Source organism: Chiloscyllium plagiosum, unplaced genomic scaffold (assembly GCF_037043375.1).
Source record: "Chiloscyllium plagiosum isolate Xiang-an unplaced genomic scaffold, Cpla_swu_hap1 HiC_scaffold_10, whole genome shotgun sequence".
In the NCBI taxonomy this organism is placed as follows: Eukaryota; Metazoa; Chordata; class Chondrichthyes; order Orectolobiformes; family Hemiscylliidae; genus Chiloscyllium; species Chiloscyllium plagiosum.
In genome coordinates, this window is record NW_028270148.1 from 102,449,278 (window position 1) to 102,471,034 (window position 21,757).

The 21,757-nt window shown below is 37.9% G+C and overlaps 1 protein-coding gene across 5 annotated transcripts in view; it reads right to left on the reverse strand.

Moving 5' to 3' along the window:
• ralgapa2 (Ral GTPase activating protein catalytic subunit alpha 2) overlaps nt 1-21,757 on the reverse strand; it is a 562,522-nt gene that overhangs the window by 50,177 nt on the left and 490,588 nt on the right. The window contains exons 41-42 of one of the 5 annotated variants that reach the window (XM_043696532.2): nt 6,428-6,467; nt 2,497-4,255 (exon numbers count right to left, since the gene is read on the reverse strand). The exons of 3 other annotated variants lie outside the window; for them this stretch is intronic. In XM_043696532.2, coding sequence (XP_043552467.2) covers nt 6,454-6,467 — 14 coding nt within the window. In that variant the 3' untranslated portion in view covers nt 2,497-4,255; nt 6,428-6,453. Of the gene's footprint in view, nt 1-2,496; nt 4,256-6,427; nt 6,468-21,757 lie in introns of those variants that run through there. One more of the 5 variants, XM_043696531.2, reaches the window with a different exon arrangement.

The following is a 21,757-nucleotide window of genomic DNA, read 5'->3' on the forward strand; positions in this document are numbered from 1 at the left end:
AACATTGGTCCAATCAGCCAAGCTAACATCCGAGGAGTGAATAAATAAAACCCAGCAGCAACAAGGAATTCTGTTGCGATTTAGTGAACAAATTAAACCCATAAAAAGTCTTGATGATTACTCAAATGATTTGCATCATTTTTAAGAAAACGGAATACATTGCCCACAAATACCATATATACTCATGTAGAAGTTGAGCTTTTTAGACCACTTAAGGTTAGATTTATGGTGTCTACAATTACATGGATACTACTTTTGAGCAGCTGAAATTCATGCTCAGTCCAATTGATCTCTAAATGAATAAAACACAACAAATTATGCTAATTATTGGACAAAAACAATAGAAACAAAAATGAGTTAGTAAGCTTTTATTTATAGATGCAAAAAGTGAAGTAGAAATATTACATGGCTTTAAATCACAAAAACATGTTACATCTTAAATTAAACCTGTCAAACACAAAAGTTCATTAAATCCTGCAAAATCACATTGTTCAATATCTTCAGCATTGAATAAAGCTTCATAATCATCAGGATGAATGATATCATCGCATGGATCCTCTTCATCTTCACTGCCCAGTTAGTGGTAGCACATCATCCACTTCTTCTTCATCTATGTCATCGCAATGATAATTGTCCTCTGTACCGCCCAATGCATTTGAAATTCCACATTTCTTGAAGGATTTGAAAATAATGTAAGCTTTCATTTCCTTCCATGAATCAAGAAGCCATTTACAGATCAGTGGCAGTGATGGAGCCTACATACTGCCTCATTTCATGTATATTTTTTCTCCATCACGCGTCCAGTTATTCCACTTCATTCTCATCGTGTCCTTAACTGGCTGATTGATACCAAGACTGGTTGGCTGCAAAACACTTGAGGGTCTGCGAGGATTTACAGCTACATCAGTGTGATGTGATCAGATGTTATCAATAAAATTCTTCACTAAATGTGATTTAAACTGGTCCCAGGCGAGCAAACTCTTTTCATTGTGTAGTCCACCAGGTCATAACTTCCAAACTTCCTTTATCCATTTTCTACATTCATCTTCATCCACCCAGCCTTGTTGACGTATCTGGACAACAATTCCTTTTGGAAATTTCTACTTTGGCAAAGTTTTTCTCTTAAAAACAGCCATCGGTTTTATCTTGGTGCCATTAGCCATACAAGAACAAAGTACACCTACTTTTCTCATAGCCAATGGTTCTCACTAATAATGTTTTTTTTCTCCTTTTTGGTTCACAGTTCGATTCTCTCGCATGTTGAGAATAATAGGCATTTCATCCATGTTCCCAATGCATGATGACTTGTAACCTCCCTTCTGCCAATTTTTGATTACAAACTGGTGAAACTGTAATATCTCATCTTATAGTTCAGCAGGCAGCTTTTATGCAATCTTAGTTCTCTGCTGAAGTACTAAGATATGCCTTCTCATGAACATTGTGCACCATTCAGCACGTGCCTTAAAATCCGAAATTCCATCCTTCTTTGATTTGTTTCCTGCATGAATTCAGATGGCTTCATGACTAACACATTTTCCATTTTGACAATTTTCAAGTACCCACTCAGCAACTTTTTCCTCTAATTGTGGCCATTTATGAGGTCTACCTCAATTGGCACACCTTGGTTTGATATCTTTCTCCACCCTCCCAGAAGTTTCTCCAAAACACAAAACTCTCTTGTTGCTACACAGTTATTTGACTTCTCTGCAATATCAATAACTTTCAGTTTAGCTGCTGTATACTTTGTTTATTGGAGGGCATTTTTAAAATGATAATAAATTTCAAAACCTCAACTAGGTATATGACTGTATTCCACAAGGTTGGTTGACATCTGACACTTTCGTGCCAAATCGTGGTGTGGATTGTACATCAAATCACAGAAAAACACACAAAAAAATTCCTCATCACAACATTTATGTACACGACAATATCTTAACACTCAAATGTTGAACTGTTATCTGTGAAGAACTAGGGTCGAACCTTACACGGGATATATGTAAAATTCCAGATTATTTGGCCAAAAATAGAGGGTTGACTTTTACGAGATCAACATTTACTTGAGTATATACAGTTGTTAATAGCAATTGTTTTATACATGAAAGAAATGAAATAAGTAAGATTTATTTCGTAATTTTTCTGGATAAATTTTTTAGATTAGATTCTCTACAGTGTGGAAACAGGCCCTTCGGCCGAACAAGTCCACACTGACCCTCCAAAGAGTAACCCACCCAGACCCATTTCTGTTTGACTAATGCACCTAACACAATGGGCAATTTAGCATGGCCAACTCACCTGACCTGCATATCTTTGGCAAAAGTGAGGACTGCAAATGCTGGAGACCAGTGTTTAGATCAGAGTGGTGCTGGAAAAGCACAGGTCAGGCAGCATCCGAGGAGCAGCAAAATTGACGTTTTGAGCAAAAGCCCGAAAGTTTCCTGATGAAGGACTTTAGCCCGAAACGTCAATTTTTCTGCTCCTTCGATGCTGCCTGACCTGCTGTGCTTTTCCAGCACCACTCTGATCTAAACCATGCACATCTTTGGAGTGTGGGAGGAAACTGGAGCACCCGGAGGAAATCCTCGCAGACATGGGGATAATGTGCAAACTCCACAAAGACAGTCACCCGAGGCTGGAATTGAATATGGGTCCCTGGCGCTGGGAGGCAGCATTGTTAACTACTGAGCCACCATGCTGCCCTTGATTAATTTGCCCAACTCTGACACCATTTCTTTCTCCTGTCATTCTGATTCCTTTCTGGAAGATATTCCTTTCGCAACTGAAAGGTTGAGCTCTCAGACCTAATTCTAAGTCAGCCTTTAGGTTGGTTACTGGGGATGCGCAACTGCACAGCAGTCAAGGTCTAAGCAGAATTTTAAAACATCCAGTTTGGCAGAAAAGAGGCCTTTGACAGTATTTTCTCCGAGTTCTAAATGAAGTGCTCATGTGGCTATGACGCTAGGCAAAGCTGTCATAAAGTTAGTAAAAACCATCAAAAGTCAGTGAAGGCAGAACGTCACGAGTGCCTGGTTCTTCACTGTCCTGATTTACTCCTCCTCTTCCAGTTGCAAGACTCTTGGAACAATCCTTGTTATTTAGTTTATTGCCAATAGTCTTTCCTGAATGCGAGTGGCCTCTTGGTCATCCACTAGCTGCTCAGCTGTCCCGTTCCATCCATATTATTTGTTATGACCAGACCATGAGTGACGTTATTACAGTTTGAGTCAGGATACCCAAAATTGTTGGGATTTTAAGCGAGGAATAATGGACTGACTCCTCTTTCTTACATTCAACCATTCCCCTTGGTGGGTCACAAGGTTATTTTTAAAAGGAAAACTTCACATGTGGATGCCTTTTTTTCCCCAGACCAAATTAACGTTTTAAAAGGAGCCAATTTAACCAGGCCTTGAGTTAACAAAAGAGTGAGTTTATTAGTTACTACATATGTAAATAATAATACTATGCACATGCACAAATTAGAAATGAAGTATGAATCCAAAAAAGATAAAAGTTAAAAGCTATATGGGTCAGTCTCTGGATTGGTCATGCAGTGTAGAAACTGGAACATTGATAATTAAGTAGTTGATTAATTGGTGGCTTTGCAGGACAATTCAAATTCTTTTGACAGTGGCTGGCTGGCATCATTCACATGGCAATTCCTCTTGTGCCCTATTTCCTTTTGACTGGCATGCTGGCTTTTAGCATTCAGACAAGCGAAACATCTACTTGCAATGCTGGGGTGACTAAGTAAGCGTCTTTTGGCTTTGACCTTCACCTTCACAGCACACCAACACAAATATTCAGGGTCAAAAAATGTGGTCCTGGTTGATTACAATCTTATTGCAAAGCCTCTTTCAAGGATGCCCAACTTGAAGAAGTTTCTTTCTCCAACGCTGATACTCGGTCTAGTACACGTAAGTACTCAGTCAATAGGTGCACATCAACTGCTCAGCCCACTCATACAGCTTCCATTAGCCACAGGCCCACTGGGGATCAACTGACTTCCATTCCCCATTTTTGTGTATTCTTGAAAGGGAAATATGCCTCAACTGTTGTTTTTTCTTCTATCATAGTCACAGTCTGGGATAACTCTCAGGAGATTACAGTTCAGTTCGCAGTGCATTTCTTCCTTTTAAATTTGCATTCGTTCATGAAATATGGACACCACTGCCAAGCCCAGAATGTAATAAAGGGCTGTTAAGAGTCACCACCTTGCTATGTATCTAGACCAAACCAGGTAAGGATGGCAGATTTCTTCCTGAAAAGAAGGAAATTAAAGAACCACATGGGTTTTTCCAACTATCAATAGTGATTGTTACATGGTTGCGTTAGGCTAGGTTTTTATTGCAGATTTTACTGGATTCAAATTTCATCATCTGCTATAGTGAGATATAAACTCTTTCACCAGAATAGGAGTCTGGGATTCTGTATAACTAATCCAGTGAGATTACCACAACATTATCATTTCTCATTTGAAACTCCCTTGAATTCTGAATCAGGTGTGACTTTCCAGGGTTTCTCTATCTCCAGAGAGTCACTGAAGTTAAATCTGCAGTCACCTTTTGGCTGTCATTTCTTTCAAAAAAAGGCATTTTGTAATTAGAAAGTCAATACATTCACATATACTTTGAGCTTCCTCTGTCATCACGAAAGAGTGAACTGACCGGTGGCATTCAGCTGAAACCTGGCTGCCAAAATCTGCTGGTTCTATGAAACAGACGTCCAAGACAAATCAACAAGTAATTATATAGTGCCTGTAACAAACTAAAGCATCCCAAGGAGCTTCACAGGAGTGTTATAAGACAAATAAAAGCCCTTCTCTTCCCTCAGTAGAATCTCTGTTTGCCTTCTCCACATAAAGCCAGGTCTGAAATTGAAAATTCTGCTGTGTGGCAGATTACGCCCATGCGCTGTGGTTATGTGACACAGCACATAGTGGCTTGTTAGACTTTTAAAATTAACTTAAAGCTTGAAATGCAATGAAGCTGTGTGAAATATCTCCTTTTGTCATGCTTGTCTTACAAAACATCAGCTGAGGAACTGCTACTTGAAAAAGGATTTTCCTCTTATCCTGCATCCCTGCTCAGGTGAAAGAGCCTAGCAATGGCAAAGTATAATCTGTTCCATTATCTTTCCAAACCAATTAGGATCTCTGTAATTCAAATGATTTTCCACAAGAACAATTGGAACAGTGAATATGAATGCTCAATATCAATGGTACAAAATGGCACGGTACCAATAGATATATCTGAGAAAACTTAACATTTATAAAAAGATCCTTATATGAATAGAGTCAAAAAATGCTGCTGGCGACAAATAGTACTTAACAGCTGCAGCTCTCTTCTTGCCCAGTCTGAGTAAGTGGATTTTATTGCACAGATCACAAAGCCCAAGCTCTATCATGATGTGAACACAGTTATCGCGAATTCTTATTCCAAATACTGCTTTAAGTTTCCTATAAACTTATTGTCTTTGTTGCTTGGAGTATTTTTCACCCAGTAACATCTGCGATATGGTTTCAGCTACTAAATTAAGCATGATGAATATTGCAGAAAACGTCAACGTAGCATGAAACACATTACCATCGTTCAAAACTCCTACACCTGTCATGCTCCTAGATAAGGTGCTAATATGCTAATACAGTCCTTAGAGGGTTAATCAAAGTAGTCCATCAGCTTCAGCCAGACTCCTCCTACTTCTGGCTGCAGCAAGCAGCCTGTCACATTCCTCATTTCTATCAGTGAGTTTTAAATTGCCCAGACAAACAAGCAGAACCAATGAGCTAGAAAAGGTCACACCTGGCGTGTGGTCGGCCTGCTCCCTGTGTCCAAAGCCCCACCCACAATTCTGCAGGTTTATGCCACTCTGTCTACTTGTCTTTTGTGTTTCCTTCCTCCCCCAGCTGTTCCATTCAAAAAGCCAGGCTCAGCAATCTGCCCTCCTGAAACTACTTATTAAGCCAAGCTGGCTCAAAAGACCGGCTCAGCACGTGCCACTTCTTATCTATCCTGTTTCAAAATCCAATTGCGTGGTGCTTAAAGAACAAAACATAAATGGACTTAGCTCTCATTGGCTCCCTGAAGCAATTCAAACAAAAGCATGAGTGACAAAGACATTCTCCAATATGGCAGGTGTTAGTGTCAGATTCAGCCTCAGGCACACAGGCAAAAGTATTAGCTTTCAGTTAAAGCTCAGACATGCAGAAACAGGGAAGTACCATTAGTACAGCAGTATTGTTAGTGCAGCTACCTAGTCAGGTGTTAAATCCCAGCACCACTTGTTTTAAAGCACATCACTTCTAATTAGGAGCTGTGATAAGGAATAGCAAAGCTACTTTTTCTAACAGAATAAAGAACAAGCTTTATTAATAAAGTGCAGTGAACAAGCTGGCAAGATGAAATCTTTGAGACCAATGTAACAACAGTCTTACCTTGAATAATAACTGTAATCAGACCTTTAAATATTTAAATCTGAAGAAAGAGAAAGAAAAAGACAAAATACAAAATGGATTGAATACTAACATAACAATTCTGATCATAAACACTACAGAAAATTTTTGGAGGATTTAGACTTGGTGGTTTGGGAACAAAATAAAACCATCTGATTTAAATACTGCTGTTTACAATTGAAGAGTTGTTAATATTTGACCACAATTTTCATCAAGAATTCAATCTCTAATGTATATCTTCACATAAGCTCATAATTAAAGTTGTAACACATTTATAGAAGTTTTTATAATTAGACGTAACAAAATAATTTAGATTTTAAAATTCCTGCCACATACTCCCAGTCATGAGAGCTGCCATTCTTTTTTTCAGAAGATTAATTCAGAACAAAGCATGTGAATTAAAATTACTTAATGTACATGTAAACTGATAGTATCAACTTTATATGATGTAATAGGATAGACTTTACTCTGTCTACATAACATTAGTTTTCTATTAAGTATTTTCTGAAAAAGATTAACAATCAAAAAGCACAAAAAGTTGGGCAACTCACATCAACATATGTACAGTTACATATCTAACAGCATTGTCTGAACTTTCAAAAGGAAAACTGTTTTAAAATTTGAATGCTGTACCATATTTCTAACTTGCTGGAGAGAGATAGTTCCGATGCTAGTTTAAAAAAAACTGTCACATTTGAAAGCATATGAAAATAACACATGCGACTTCCAGATAAACAATTAAACAGGGTACTGTGTTATGAAAAGAAAGTGATAATTAATAATACTTGTCAGTTGCAAGCCATCTTTCCTCTTGGGAATAGCAGTGGAACACTGCTGTGTAATTTCAGCACTCTCCAATCTGAGCAATTGTGAAGAAGGCTTTTGTAATGCCAGAGTATAATGATTTCTACTGTGCGCTGTTAAAACTTCATAACAACAACAGTAATTAGGCATTTTAATCAACAGAGGACTGTTTTTCTTTGCTCTTTATGCTCTATGCTACAAAAAATTATAATTTTGAATCATCTGTTTTTGGTAAAACACATCGGTAGCACCAGAACATCTGAAAATGGATTGGCTTTGTTTTCTACTAGCTACAGCTTTCATACATACATTATTGATGAAGCACAAATAATTGTAAAAGCAAAACTTGAACAACAAGCTGCTATTGTGGTTAAGATGCATTGAAAAGTAACGAACCATGATGCTCAATGATGTAGGATTAACCCTTCAGCAATGTATAACACATCACAAATAACCAGCAAAGTGCAACTTTCTTGTTCGCTACTCAATTAACTTGTTTATTTGCAACAATTATAATAGTTACAAAACTTTATGTAGGTTTTTCTTTTAAGCTTTTAATAATGATCCCTTAAACTTTCATCAGACATTGTTTAAAGAAAAGCATATACTAAAACTAAATAGCACTAGTTAAATATAAGGCCAGCTTTAAACAAACATATTTGCTTTAATCTGAAACTATTAGCAAAAGAATTTAGCTCTTTTACAGTTCAGTGCTCAAATATTAACTTGCTTCTGATTTAATAAGAAATTAATGCTGGATGTGAAACCATTGGTTTTTCAGGTGAGATATTACGTTGAGATTCAATTTGCTTTCCAGTGCTATATGAAGAAGCAAGAATAGCACTCTGTCATAGCCAAATCTTACTCCTCAACTATCAATAAAAACATAATATCTAGTTATTTAATTTCATTTGTTTGAGTGATGTTGCGGTGCACAAATTGTTTGGCACAGTTACTACATTACGATAGTGGCAACACATTAAAAGTATTACAATTGGGGTGCAACACTATGAGATATCCTAAGGTTGTGGAAATGTACGATCTCGAAATACAAGTTCTTTGCCTTGATGTATTTTAGTACAGAGGATACACACTTTAAATCACCTCAGTAATTAATACATTAGCAAGTCAACAAAATCCCTTATGTACCATGTGATGCTTGGGAAATTGGGGTTAGGCTGCAAGTTAGTGAGAATATGTCCATTGACTTGGGTTGTCTGCCTAAACTCAAGTGTTGACATAACAATGAGCAGGTATAACCAATTCTATCACCATTAATAAAAAATCAGTAATTGTTCAGTATAATGAAAATATCAATACAGTGTAATGTACTTATCCCATTATACTGGTTTTCCAAGTTGGTTACTGATTCAGACAGAAGTGAGTTCTTCAGACTTCATATCTTCCAGTTTGTAGAAACCTACACAGCAGTCTGAATTGTTCAACAAATGACAACATAACTCTACCATAATCCATGCCCTAATGATCTGAATCATCATATAATGTGTATTCTTAGCAACAATGTTTGACATGTAGAGGTGCCATTATCTCTCTTCCAACTATACATTCAAAACGAGTGACCAAATATTACAGATTTTATGATTATCAAACTTGCATTATAAACTACATTTCCTCAGAACACCATGCTCGAGTACCAATTTCATTTTCTAGTTTTTATTTTTTTCAAGAAAGCTACGTTAAAACTCACTTTTAAGTTTATTGAAAAACAGGAACACAAAATGACTTATCATAAAATTAACTGTAACTTCTCTAATTCTGTAGTGCATAAATGCACCAGTTGGTGTGATATTGAGCTACAGAGTACAGACAGATTCTTGATTTGAGCAGTGCTCTGCACTGAAGTGTAAGTCAGTCATTAATGCCAAGCAGGCTAAAATGGTTTCTAGTCCTGGTGACTGCTGGAATGGTTTGCTTGGATGTCAGGTGAAGACACATTTGAGCTCAGCTGTTGTTAGCTGTTTTGTTAGGCTGGTGAACTATAAAATGTCCAGATTTTAATAGGATGAAAAATAACTTGAATACGATGACCACCATTTCCAGAATGGAAAAATGGCAATATATTTAAATGACTGTTTTATATCTATATTAAATATCAAAAACAAAAGGCAGAAAAGCTTATCATCAATTTACAAAAATACATGAAGGAACACTGCCTGGTTGTACCTAATGAAATTCATGTTGCTAAGGTTAAAAAAGTCCTTCATTTGTCAAGCTAAATATGTCAGAGCAAGTTAAGTAACCAAGGAGATTTCTACAACAGTTACCCAAAAAATGGAAATGACTGGGTTGGGAAATGGTAGGATCAGTGCAGCAAAATTAAAAAAAAAAGATTTTTCCTTAGCTAGTAGTCACAGGGGAGACATTGCATCATAATTCTCCAGCTAATGTCTAGGCCATAGACTTTTCCATGATGAGTTCAGAGCCGTTCAATGAAGAGCCAAAACTCTACCTGTGAGAATTGAATGAAGTCAAAGCGCTCACTCCCTTGAGGAGGAATGCTTGAGCCAGGTGTTCACAGTAATTTTAACAAAGCTATGCAAAGTGTTTCAGAATGTGGAATACTTTAAAGCAGTTCTGTGTAATTATTGCATCGTTCTAATCAGTTTACAAACAGAAAGTTGACAAACAGAAAACATCTGCTGCTTGTTTCTCCCTCCACCCACGCACAAGTAGCAATGCCAGATAGATTATAACTGAACTGATATGTTCTGGTTTGCAGAAAACAAAGTTATATTTTTATGTCATGTGGTTGAAATGCTAACGAAATGTTAAAACTTTAAACAGAGCAATGGCTGTATTTACTTCCATAAGCTTTTGTTATCGAGACTGGACATACTCCAATAGCGGTCATTTTATCCTAACCTATCTTGTAGAAACTGAAGTTAATGACTGTTTCATGGCTCAATGCTTAGAAACATATTACTGGGCACTTCAGACACTACTGCTTCCAAAAATCTGATAAAGTATTTGAGCTTTCAACCATTTAGTTTTGTTGGGTTATTTTAGATTTTTCTGGGGAAAATGCATTTAAAAGTACTGTTTCTCTATTTTCCTGCAACATGGTGTCTCAGTCATTGGCACCATTGCCCCACAGCACCAGGGATTCCACCCTTGGACGATTTGTAGAGTTTGCACATTCTCCCCATATCTGCATGGGTTTCCTCTGGGATCTAAAATGTACAGCTGATTCCATCCCATCCACATCCTACAGGGAGGTTTGGAATAAAATTACTGAATAGGTGCATTACTGCACAGTGATAAGACCTGAGAATACAACCTGTTATTCACAGAATCACTACCATTTGGAAAGAGGCCATTCAGCTCATCAAGTCTCACCAACCCTCGGAAGAGCATTGCATCAAGACACAGCACCCCAACCTATTTTTGAAACCCGCATTTACCATGGTCATTCCACCTAACCTACACGTCCCTGGATATTATGTAACAATTTATTATGGCCAATCCATCTCTGGACTGTGGGAGGAAACCAGAGCACCCAGAGGAAACCCATGCAGATATGGGGAGAATGTGCAAACTCTACAAATCGTCCAAGGGTGGAATCCCTGGTGCTGTGGGGCAATGGTGCCAATGACTGAGACACCATGTTGCAGGAAAATAGAGAAACAGTACTTTTAAATGCATTTTCCCCAGAAAAATCTAAAATAACCCAACAAAACTAAATGGTTGAAAGCTCAAATACTTTATCAGATTTTTGGAAGCAGTAGTGTCTGAAGTGCCCAGTAATATGTTTCTAAGCATTGAGCCATGAAACTGACGAGAACAGAAATTCTAGCACCAAAACACATATTTTAAACAAGTATAAAACTTTTATTTTAATAAATCCAAATGTTACTGTTTGGTTTAAGCTACTTGTTCAGACTAAACTCATCTTGTTAAGTGAGGACACCTTATTTCCACATTCTATCCATCACAGTCATACTGTAGCAGTAGATTGGTAATGGGAGAAAACTAATGCAGAATTGCTTAGAAGAAGCATTATTGACTTTTTGAATTCAAACTCCACAGCAGGACTTGACTGTATATTCTAAGTTGGCACCCCTGTGCAGGTATGAGGCTGTGAGGCACCGTTTTTCAGTTAAACTCTAAACTAAGGCAGCATCTGTCTGTTCACATAGACAAATGATCCAATGGAAGTTCTTCTGAACACATCTTTTGTCAACACCATTCAAACAGATTAATGAGCCTTTTATTTTATTACTTGCTGTGTGAAAATTCGTTGCTACATTGCCAATTAAATGTTTTGAGAAATCAATTGAAGTGACAGGTGCTATATCAATGCAAGATTGTTCTAATGCTTCATTAGAATCTGCACACAGGTGGATGAGGAATAGATGGGAATTACCAACTGCAATGATTACTGAAAGCAAAATGCACCATCTCTTTAAATCTCCCACAATGGATCACTGGCTGACACATGATTCAGATATTCCAACGGCTAGAGAGTCAATGGAGTATTTCAGAATGGAGTTGTATATCTGGACCATGTGGAATTTATAATGCAACTGACTCTTTGGGAATTAGCTAGAAACTGAATTTTTTTGATGGGCAATCCCCCTTATCTGGAATTCTCCAAAAGAGTCCATTAAGTTTGGAGAACTTGGAGGATTCTAACTCATTTAAGCTCAATAATTATCTAGGAAAAATTAATTAAAACCTAGTAATTCCTACGTCACCACAAAATTAAACCCTCAATTAACCACGCATTTGACCTTCCTGCAACTGATAACCATTAACTCCTTGCCCTGCTGCAAACAGCAGACATCCCCAACCAACCTGAACCCTCAACACCCTAAACAACCACCTGACACATCCCTTATCTACCCACCAAGCAAACTAATCCCTCCCTGACTTACACTTTTATCCTTTCTCTGTCACTATCGAAGTGTCTTTGGGATTTTGCACTCCGGCTGTGAGAAAGGGGTGTGTCTTGACCTGCAAGGCTACCCCTGACAGGAGTGGTTTTCTCCGATGGATGTATTTGGGACAGGCTAGACTTGGAAAACAAAATCACTGACAGGCGAGTTGGTAATTTTGAATTGGTCAATTCTGTTCCAACCATTATCCAGATATCTGGATTGCACCTTTTTAATGTTGCACTATGATTTGTAACTGTGGTGAAGGATTCTAAAGGTAACTTAAAAACAACTAACTATTCAATAATAGATAGCAATGCAAAATGATCCTAGGATTAACAGTCTTTCAAATTGGCTAAGTGGGTCAGGGCATGCTGCAGCAGAGTCACCTTACATTGAACAGATGCAGAACAATATGACAGAGATTAAATCAGCTTCTCCACAAGACAGGCAACAGCATAGGTTATGCATAAAATGACAATTTTTGGGATGTAAGACTTTTCAGGTCCTCTACTGAAGGCTGCTCTGTTTTGCATAATATATACTGTAAATTGCAATTTCAAAATAATAACGTTCTGTACAAAAACAAAGCTTCAATTATTTTCATTACCTTAGCAATACCAGATATAACAAAAGGTTTCAGGATCAAAATAAACCCATAAACCCCTCTCAACATATTGCACTCTGGAGGCCAGTTGCTTTCTATAAAGAAATGTGACTACAAGTTGAAATTTATTTATCCCACTTAACCTAATTTGCTTTCATTTGAAAATCCCCAATGTGTTCTGTATGACCTCTTGAATAGGAATTCAACACCAGAGACTGTTAATTTCCTCTACTGTACCAGATTTAAGGGATGAACCACAAGTAATGAAGTATCCCAAGCCTATTTTGAAATCTTTTTTAAAACAAGTCTTGTTCCGGTGAAGTGCCAATTTGAAGTAAAAACTGCTTCCACAGTGACATTAACTATTAACCCTTCCTATTCATGTACCCATCCAGATACCTTTTAAAAGTTGCAATTATATCAGCCTCCACCTCTTCCTCTGGCAATCATTCCATACACATACCACCCTCTGTGTGAAAAAGTTGCTCCTTAGATCTCTTTTAAATCTTTCCCCTCTCATCTTAAATCTATAACTTATAGTTTTGGATTCCACAACCCTGGGGAAAAGGCCTTGGTTATTCACCCTCTGCTCCTCATGATTTTATAAACTTCTAAAAGGTCACCCCTCAACCTGAACACTCTAGGGAAAATAGGCCGAGCCTATTCAGCCTCGCTTTATAGCTCAAACCCACAAAACCCTGGCAACATCCTTGTCAATCTTTTCTGAACCCTTTCAAGTTTCACAACATCCTCCCTACAGCAGGAAGAACAGAATTGCATTCCAAAAGTGGCCAAACCAGTGTCCTGTACACCTGGAACATGACCTCTTAACTCCGATACCAAATGCACTAATCAATATAGCAAGCGTACCAAACACCTTCTACACTATCCTGTCCACCTGCAACTCTACTTCCAAGGAACAATGAATGTGTACTTCAAGGTCTCTTTGTTATGCAACACTCCCCAGGACCATATGCAGTAAGTCCTGTCCTGATTTGCCTTTCCAAAATGCAACACCACACATTTATCTAAATTAAACCCCATCCACCACTCCTTGGCCCACCTACCCATCTGATCAAGGTCTCATTGTACTCTGTGGTAACCTTCTTGGCTTTCTCCCTCTCCACCAATTTTGGTGTCGTCTGCAAACTCATTAACTATATCTGTGTTCACATCCAAATCATTTACTTAGATGACAAAAAGCAGTGAACCCAGTGATCCTTGTGGCACATCACTGGTCACAGGCCTCCAGTGTGAAAAATAACGGTCCATCGCCAACCTCTATCTTCTACCTTTGAGCCAGTTCTGTATAAATTTGGCTAGTTCTCCCTGTATTCCATGTAGACTAACCTTGCTAACCAGTCTTCCATGAGGAACCTTGTCGAATGCCTTACTGAAGTCCAAATAGATCACATACACTGCTGTGCCCTTATCAATCCTCTTTGTTACTTCTTCAAAAAACTTAATTTAGTGAGACACGATTTCTCACATGCAAAGCCATGCTAACTATTCCTAATCAGTCCTTGCCTTTCCAAATACATGCAAATCCTGTCCTTCACCGTACCCTCCAACAACTTGCCAAGACTGATGTCGTGCTCACCGGTCTATACTCTCTGGCTTTTCCTTACACCTTCCTTAAATAGTGGCACTACATTAGCCAGTCTTCTGGCATCTTAACCTGTGACTATCGATGATACAAATATCTCAGCAAGGGGCCTTGGAATCATTTCCCTAAACTCTCACAACATTCTAGGGTACACTTGATCAGGTCTCGGGAATGTATCCACCTTTGTGCACCTTTATAATAATTTATTTTGTTGTTTCTAAAAATAACTGAAATGAACATTGACGAATGAAACACATTTTTATTTTAAATACTGTAAATTTACTTATAATAGGACATTCCTAGTATAAACCCAAACATATACCGTGTTATTGACTTGCTTGAACTTCATTTCTATTCGATTACCACTGGTAGCTGAGTACAATTTATTATGTCCACCATTAATTAATTTGTGAGCACCGAAGTGTTTTCATTAAATTTGAGAGATTTTTTCGCAGCTCAGTTGCCTTGAATTTGAACCAAAATCACAAATGAAGGGACAATGTGATAAGTCATACACTTAATTGCCATCTAGTCAATAATTTTGAAAAACATATTTGTTCATGGAATGTGGACATCACTGGCCCAGTCAGCCTTTATTGCCCACCTATAGCTGCTCGTGGTGACCTACTTTCTTGAACCTTGGCAGTCCATTTGGCACAGGTATTCCCACAATGCTATTAGGGAGGATTTTGACCTGGTGACATGTTGCATAATGTACATTATGATAAGTTGGATAACACTGTACAAATTGATTGAGGTCTTAATTACATACAAATTGTTTCATTACATTTTAACCCCATTAATTTTGTCTTTAGAAATCACATCACTCAGGATGACATCATTGATTAGTGATTTGTAGACTGACTTTGCACATGCAAATCATGCCCATTTAAAAGTACATTTTGCAACAAATCAAATGATTTTGCTTCATGAAAATTTGAGCATACATCCGCAAAGCTTTGGGGATAATATAGTGAATTATATAAATTACAGTGAATATATAATTATGTAATTAGATGTAATTACATGTTACTTGATAAAAAGTATGAATGCATTAGAGAGGATTACTAATAATTTACTCTAATGGTTCTTAAAAATATCTCCAGCGTAGAATTTGAATCGTCTCGCATAACAATTAAGTTTTTAACAGATACTTGTACCTAAAGGTTTATGTGACCAAGGTCTTTAGTTACTGAGCAGGTGCTATCATAAAAATATATTTTATTACTTTTTTTTAAAAGAACTGTGGACAACAAGCAGTACTTTGTTGTTTAAGTGTCACACTTACATTGAGCATAGGTACCAGAATGCGCTAAATACAACACCTTTGTGCTGCAAATAATTTCTAATTTTTTGCTAATATAGTAATGGACTAGAACTGTAATCAGACAATAAGTTCTAGAATCACAGAAGATCATGTCAGGATAAATTTCTGCAAATTTTACAAACTTATGCAAATTCTTATTATTGTTTATCTTACTTTACAGATACTGGCAGCCCTCTGGTAACTGACTCACTTAATCATGTGAGAGATGCATTCTTTCCTTGTCTATTAGCCACCATCCATTCACTAAGTTAAGGACAAGAATCAAAAACTTGGAAACTTAGCTGGAAACTTGACTGACTTTCTTTCTCCAAAACAGATGTGTGACACTTGGTGGATGCTAGAAATCTCAAATTAAAATAGAAAATATTGGAATTACTTAGCAGGTTTTGCAGTTTCTGGGGAGGGAGGAACAGAGTTAACTGATCAGATTGATCACCTTTCTCATATCTGTGGAAATCACTGCTGCAGAAGGCTGTGAAAGCCAAGTGACTGAATACATTTATGGTAGAGATAGGCAGGTTCTTGATTGGTAAAGGGATCAAGGGTTATGGGGAGACCAGCCTTCCAGCCATTGACTCCATCTGTACTTCCCACTGCCTCAGGAAAGCAACCAACTTAATCAAAGATCCCTCCCACCCTGGTTATACTCTCTTTCACCTTCTTCCATTTGGCAGAAGATATAAAAGTTTGAATATATGTATGAACAGATTCAAGAACAGCTACTTCCCCACTGTTATCTAACTTTTGAATGGACCTCTCAAATGTTAACCTTGGTTTCTCTCTCTCTGCAACTTCTCTGCGGCTGTAACACCATATTCTGAACTCTGTTCTGCTACCTGATGCACTCTATACAGTATGATTTGCTTGTAGAGCAGGCAAAATAACACTTTTCAATGTTGCATGTGACAAGAATAAATTTAATCTAATCTGAGAAGGCAGGAGAATGAGGTTGAAAAACATATCAGCCATGACTGAGTGGCAGGGAAAAGTCAATGGGCTAAATGGTCTAATTCTGCTCCTGTACTTTATGTTCGTTCTTCAGAACTGTGCTGCTCTGTAAAACTCAACATTACACTAGTCAGTCAATTAAATAGCAATGTATTCATTCCACAAATAAGGAATGGTGATATAGTGGTTATGTTATTAATAGTTCAGAGGCCTGACCTAATGATCAGGTGACATAAGCTCAAATCTTGCTACTGCAGCTGGGAAGTTTAAAAAGAGCCAATAAACAAATCTGTAAAAACTAATATTGGAATTGTGATCATGTATGAGGAAAGTAATGGATTGTCAGTTTATCCATTCTATTAACATTCCAGCTATAACCTCAACAGTTGTTCCTGAAGTAATTTTAGGGTTTGCAACTGTTGTCCCTGACTATTGATAGGATTTTTCCTTGTTGGCTTTATAGTTCTTACCTTGAATTGGTTGCCATACCTTAATATCTCCCTTGCATCTCTGTGACTAAGGCAGGTTATTAGTTATGGCCTGATCACAGCATTCTAGTGTATATAAGATTTCCTCCACTTGGAACTTGCACATGGACTGCTCTCACTGCATAGTTCATCATTCTACCTGCTTTGTTGATCATTATTTGGTATTGATTGGACATTGTGAATCTCAAGACTTCTGTGGCTATCTATTTTTTATAGACTTATCCCTAGCTGTTACTATACCATTCTGAGAGCATGTCTACTTTTGCTTCTGATGTAAAGATCTTCAATCTTATTCCAATTGGATTTTACATGACACTGTTGTGTTGACTTTAAATCAATCAATCATTTCGTAAGCATCACTCTCAGAATCAACGGTGCCTCCTAGATTTTATGAACACATTTGTCCAATTCTAATTATTGATTGAAAGTTGAAATAGTACTGGCTCTACTATCAATCCTTGGGGCATTCAAGGCAGAATTATCCTCACTCTGACGTAACTCTTATAAATCATATCCAAGTATACTGTTCAGCTGAATTCTTACCTGCTCCAACTTTTTATTGTGAAGCCCCAAAGACAGTACCTTATTTCTTACACTGCGAACATACATGAATATTCATTTCATATTTACGGAAAGCCATAAATGTATTACATAGGATTTGTGGCACAAAAAGAAGCCATTTATTTCAATCCATTCATATCAGCACTTATGCTTCAACTGAGCCGTATCATATGTTTCCTCATTTAAATCTGTACTTCTTGTAACTACTGGGTTTCTTGGTGATCTGCTTATACTAATACTCTCTGAACATGCTCTTCCCCACAAGACAAAACATTCTCTCTATTCATTCAATCAAAACGAATTTTGAGAAGATTTATAGCTCAAGTTCAGGTTCTGGATATAGGTTTGCTCGCTGAGCTGGAAGGTTCATTTTCAGACATTTCGCCACCATACTAGGTAACATCATCAGTAAGCCTCCGGCTTCATCTGGATGATGTTACCTAGTATGCTGATGAAATGTCTGAAAACATCCAACTCAGTGAGCAAACCTGCATTCATTCAATCAAAATCTTTCAACATTTTTGAATATTTCTGTTTATTAGGTCATCCCCTCAGAGTTTTTTTCCTCAAGAAAAAAAGAGACCCAAGCTGTCACTTATTACCTGATATTTATACCCACATATTCCTGGCATTATCCTTATAAATGACTATATTCTTTCAAAATACATTATCCAGAACTGCACATATACTTTGTGATTAAACAATGTCTGGTGAAGGTTTAGCATAATTTCCCTACTTTTCATTCAACTCGAAAAATCAAGCCTCATGCTTGTTTGCTTTTGTTTCAAAAACAAACCGTGGTAACTTACGCAATCTTCACGGATGATGTATTTGTATCTAAGATTCCTTTATTTCTTCACCTCACATGGATTTGCAACTCCCATGCAATAAGTGACTTTGCCATTTCTCATAGCAAAGTATTCTACCTCACATTTACACTTTATATACCAAATATCCACCCATTCTACTGGTTTATTAATGTATTCCTGTAATTTGCTGCAGTCCTTCCTTCGTATTGATTATATCCTCAATTTCATGTTATCTGCAACTTTAGAAATTATGTCTTGATTTGAAAGGCCAAATTGTTAACGTAAATTGAGAATAGCAGAGACCCAAGCACTGATCTTTGCGGAACTCCAGTTCTCACCTTCTGAACAACTAATCTTTACTACCACTATCTGCTCTTTGGCTTGAAGCTACCGAAGCAATCTATATTACCACTTAACCTCTGGCTTCACATACTTCAGTCTGATTCATTAACCTATAATCTGTCACTTATTTTGTTGAGTTGAAACAAATGCACATGTTCTGTCTGCAAATATTAGGAATGTCTTGATTACTATATGTAGCTGTAAAGTGCCTAGAATATCACTGATTACCTTGGAAGGGAAAGACATCCACACTGTAATCTAATCTAATCTAATCTAATCTCAAAGGTTTGAGCAACAGGTGAAATTAACTGTTTTAAACTTCTACGCTGCAGCAACAATGAATCGTGTTTACCAAGAACATGATATTGCTATCAAACCAACAAAAAATTGGCCTATCACACAAAGTAGTAATCTGGTATATGAATGTCAGTGCCAATGTGATGTCATGTCACAAAGAGTGGTACATCATATCAAAACATCTGTTTGGCTGTTCACAACAAACGAAGTATTGACCAAATGCAACCAACTTGTACTTGCAAAATTTGCACACCAGTATCTAACATTAAATGTGATTCCACAACTAACTGGACAACATTTTCTCCATAATCCAGAGGATGCAAAGAACTACACTGACAACCAATTTAGGATAGTCAGTTGGTGTCTCAGTATGGTGTATTCATGTGTGTTGAAATTACATATATTAGTACACAGAGCCTTGTTCTTTGCAAGCAGATAGAACATGCTTACGCACTGTGCCCGTTTCAACCATCAAAATAGGTGAAAGCCATTTGGTGCTTAATTTCCCAGGGCAACAGCTGACGAATTATGTTAACCTGATTTAAAATTTAAACAAATCTGGAAATTACTGTCAATCATCAAATGGTACACTATCTACTGCTTTGCCTCTACCTAGAGTGCACAGAATCCCTACAGTGTGGAAACAGGCCATTTGGCCCAACAAGTCCACATCGACCCTTTGAAGAGTATCCCACCCAGACTCATTCCCCTACCCTATTACTCTACATTTCCCCTAACTAATGCACCTAGCCGACACATCCCTGAACACTATTTAGCACGGCCAATTCACCTAACCTGCACATCTCTGGACTGTGGGAGGAAACCGGAGCACCCGGAGGAAACCCATGTAGACGGGGAGAATGTATAAACTCTACATACGCAGCTGCCCAAGGGTGGAACCGAACCCTGCTAACTGAGCCACCGTGCCGTACCGTGCACTTGCCAACCATTCAGCAGTTCCCTTCCATATTGTATAAATGCTGATTTTCTCTTAATTTGGCGTTCTTCTGAACTGTACGTTTAAGTGCAAGATGAAAGATTCACCAAAATATCTTTGTTTCAGCAAAGTTAAGTTCTTTACCACCAATTGACTGTTAAGAGCCAAAATGTTGATGGCAAGCCTCAGAGTGCTACTCTTGTTTTAGTGCGTTAGCCTCCCCTGAAGCACTCCAACAGTCTTCATCCTCCAAGTGTACCATATGAACATAGCAATGCTAGTACTGATTCATGATGAAAACATTACTGCCAGTGACATTTGCACTTAAATTGTACAGGCAACAATCAATTTATCACACTATTCTCAACAAAGCCATGGACGTGAAAGAGTGAGGGCAGTGCCTTTAAAATTGCACGGTATTTTGTGATCAATGTCAAATGATGCAAAGCGTTGCTTTCAATATAATCGAATCTATGTTTTGATCAGTCTTAATTTATGCATGGCAACCAAAAGAATAGGAAAATGTTTTTGCTGAGAAATATGACATATGAGTTAGGAAGGCAAATACAATGATAGAATTCATTTTGAAAGGGCTTCAAAACATCTACAGCTGAGGCTGTTGAAGGCTCTGGTTAGATTTCCTTTGGAATGCTGAGAGCGGTTTTGGCCCAGTATCTAAGGAAGGAGGTGCTGGCCTTGGAGGGGGGTCCAGAGAAGGTTCACAAGAAAACCCCCCAAGATTAAAGTAGTTGATTAGGACTCTATATTCAATGTAGTTTAGAAGGATAAGAATGGACATGGAGAAGATGTTTCTACTCAGAGAGACTAGAACCTGAAGGCACTGTCCGAGAGTGAAGGGATGACCCTTTGAGGAATACTTTCTTCAGCTAGAGTGTGGTGGATCTGTAGTATTTATTGCTGCAGAAGGCTGTAGAGGCCAAGATATTGAGTCTATTTAAGACAGAGACAGGTTCTTGAATAGTAAGGAGATCAAAGAGTTACAGGGAGAAGGCAGGAGAATGGAATTGAGATACATATAAGCCATGATTGAATGGAAGGGCAAACATGATGTGCCAAATGGTTTAATTCTACTCCTATATCTTATAGATATTACAGATGCACAATTACCATTTCATACAATTTGAACTGGTTTCAAATGTGCTTTGCATAACTCCAAATCATCAGTAGTCACAGGTGAGGTGCCAGAAGACTGGAGGTTGGCTAATGTGGCGCCACTGTTTAAGAAAGGTGGCAAGGAAAAACCTGCAAACTACAGATCAATGAGCCTGACATCGGTGGTGGGCAAATTGTTGCAGGGAATCCTGAGGGACAGGATTTACATGTATTTAGAAAGGCAAGGACTGATGAAGGATAGTCAACACGGCTTTGTGCGTGGGAAATCATGTCTCATAAACTTGATTGAGTTTTCTGAAGAAGTAACAAAGAGGATTGATGAGGGCAGAGCTGTAGACATAATCCATATGGTCTTCAGTAAGGTGTTCGACAAGGTTCCTCATGGGAGACTGGTTAGCAAGTTTAGATCTCATGGAATACAGGGAGAACTAGCCATTTGGATACAGAAATGACTGGGAGGTAAAAGACAGAGGGTGGTGGTGGTTGAGGGTTGATTTTCAGACTGGAGGCTGGTGACCAGTGGTGACAAAGAATGGTGCTGGGTCCACTTCTTTCCA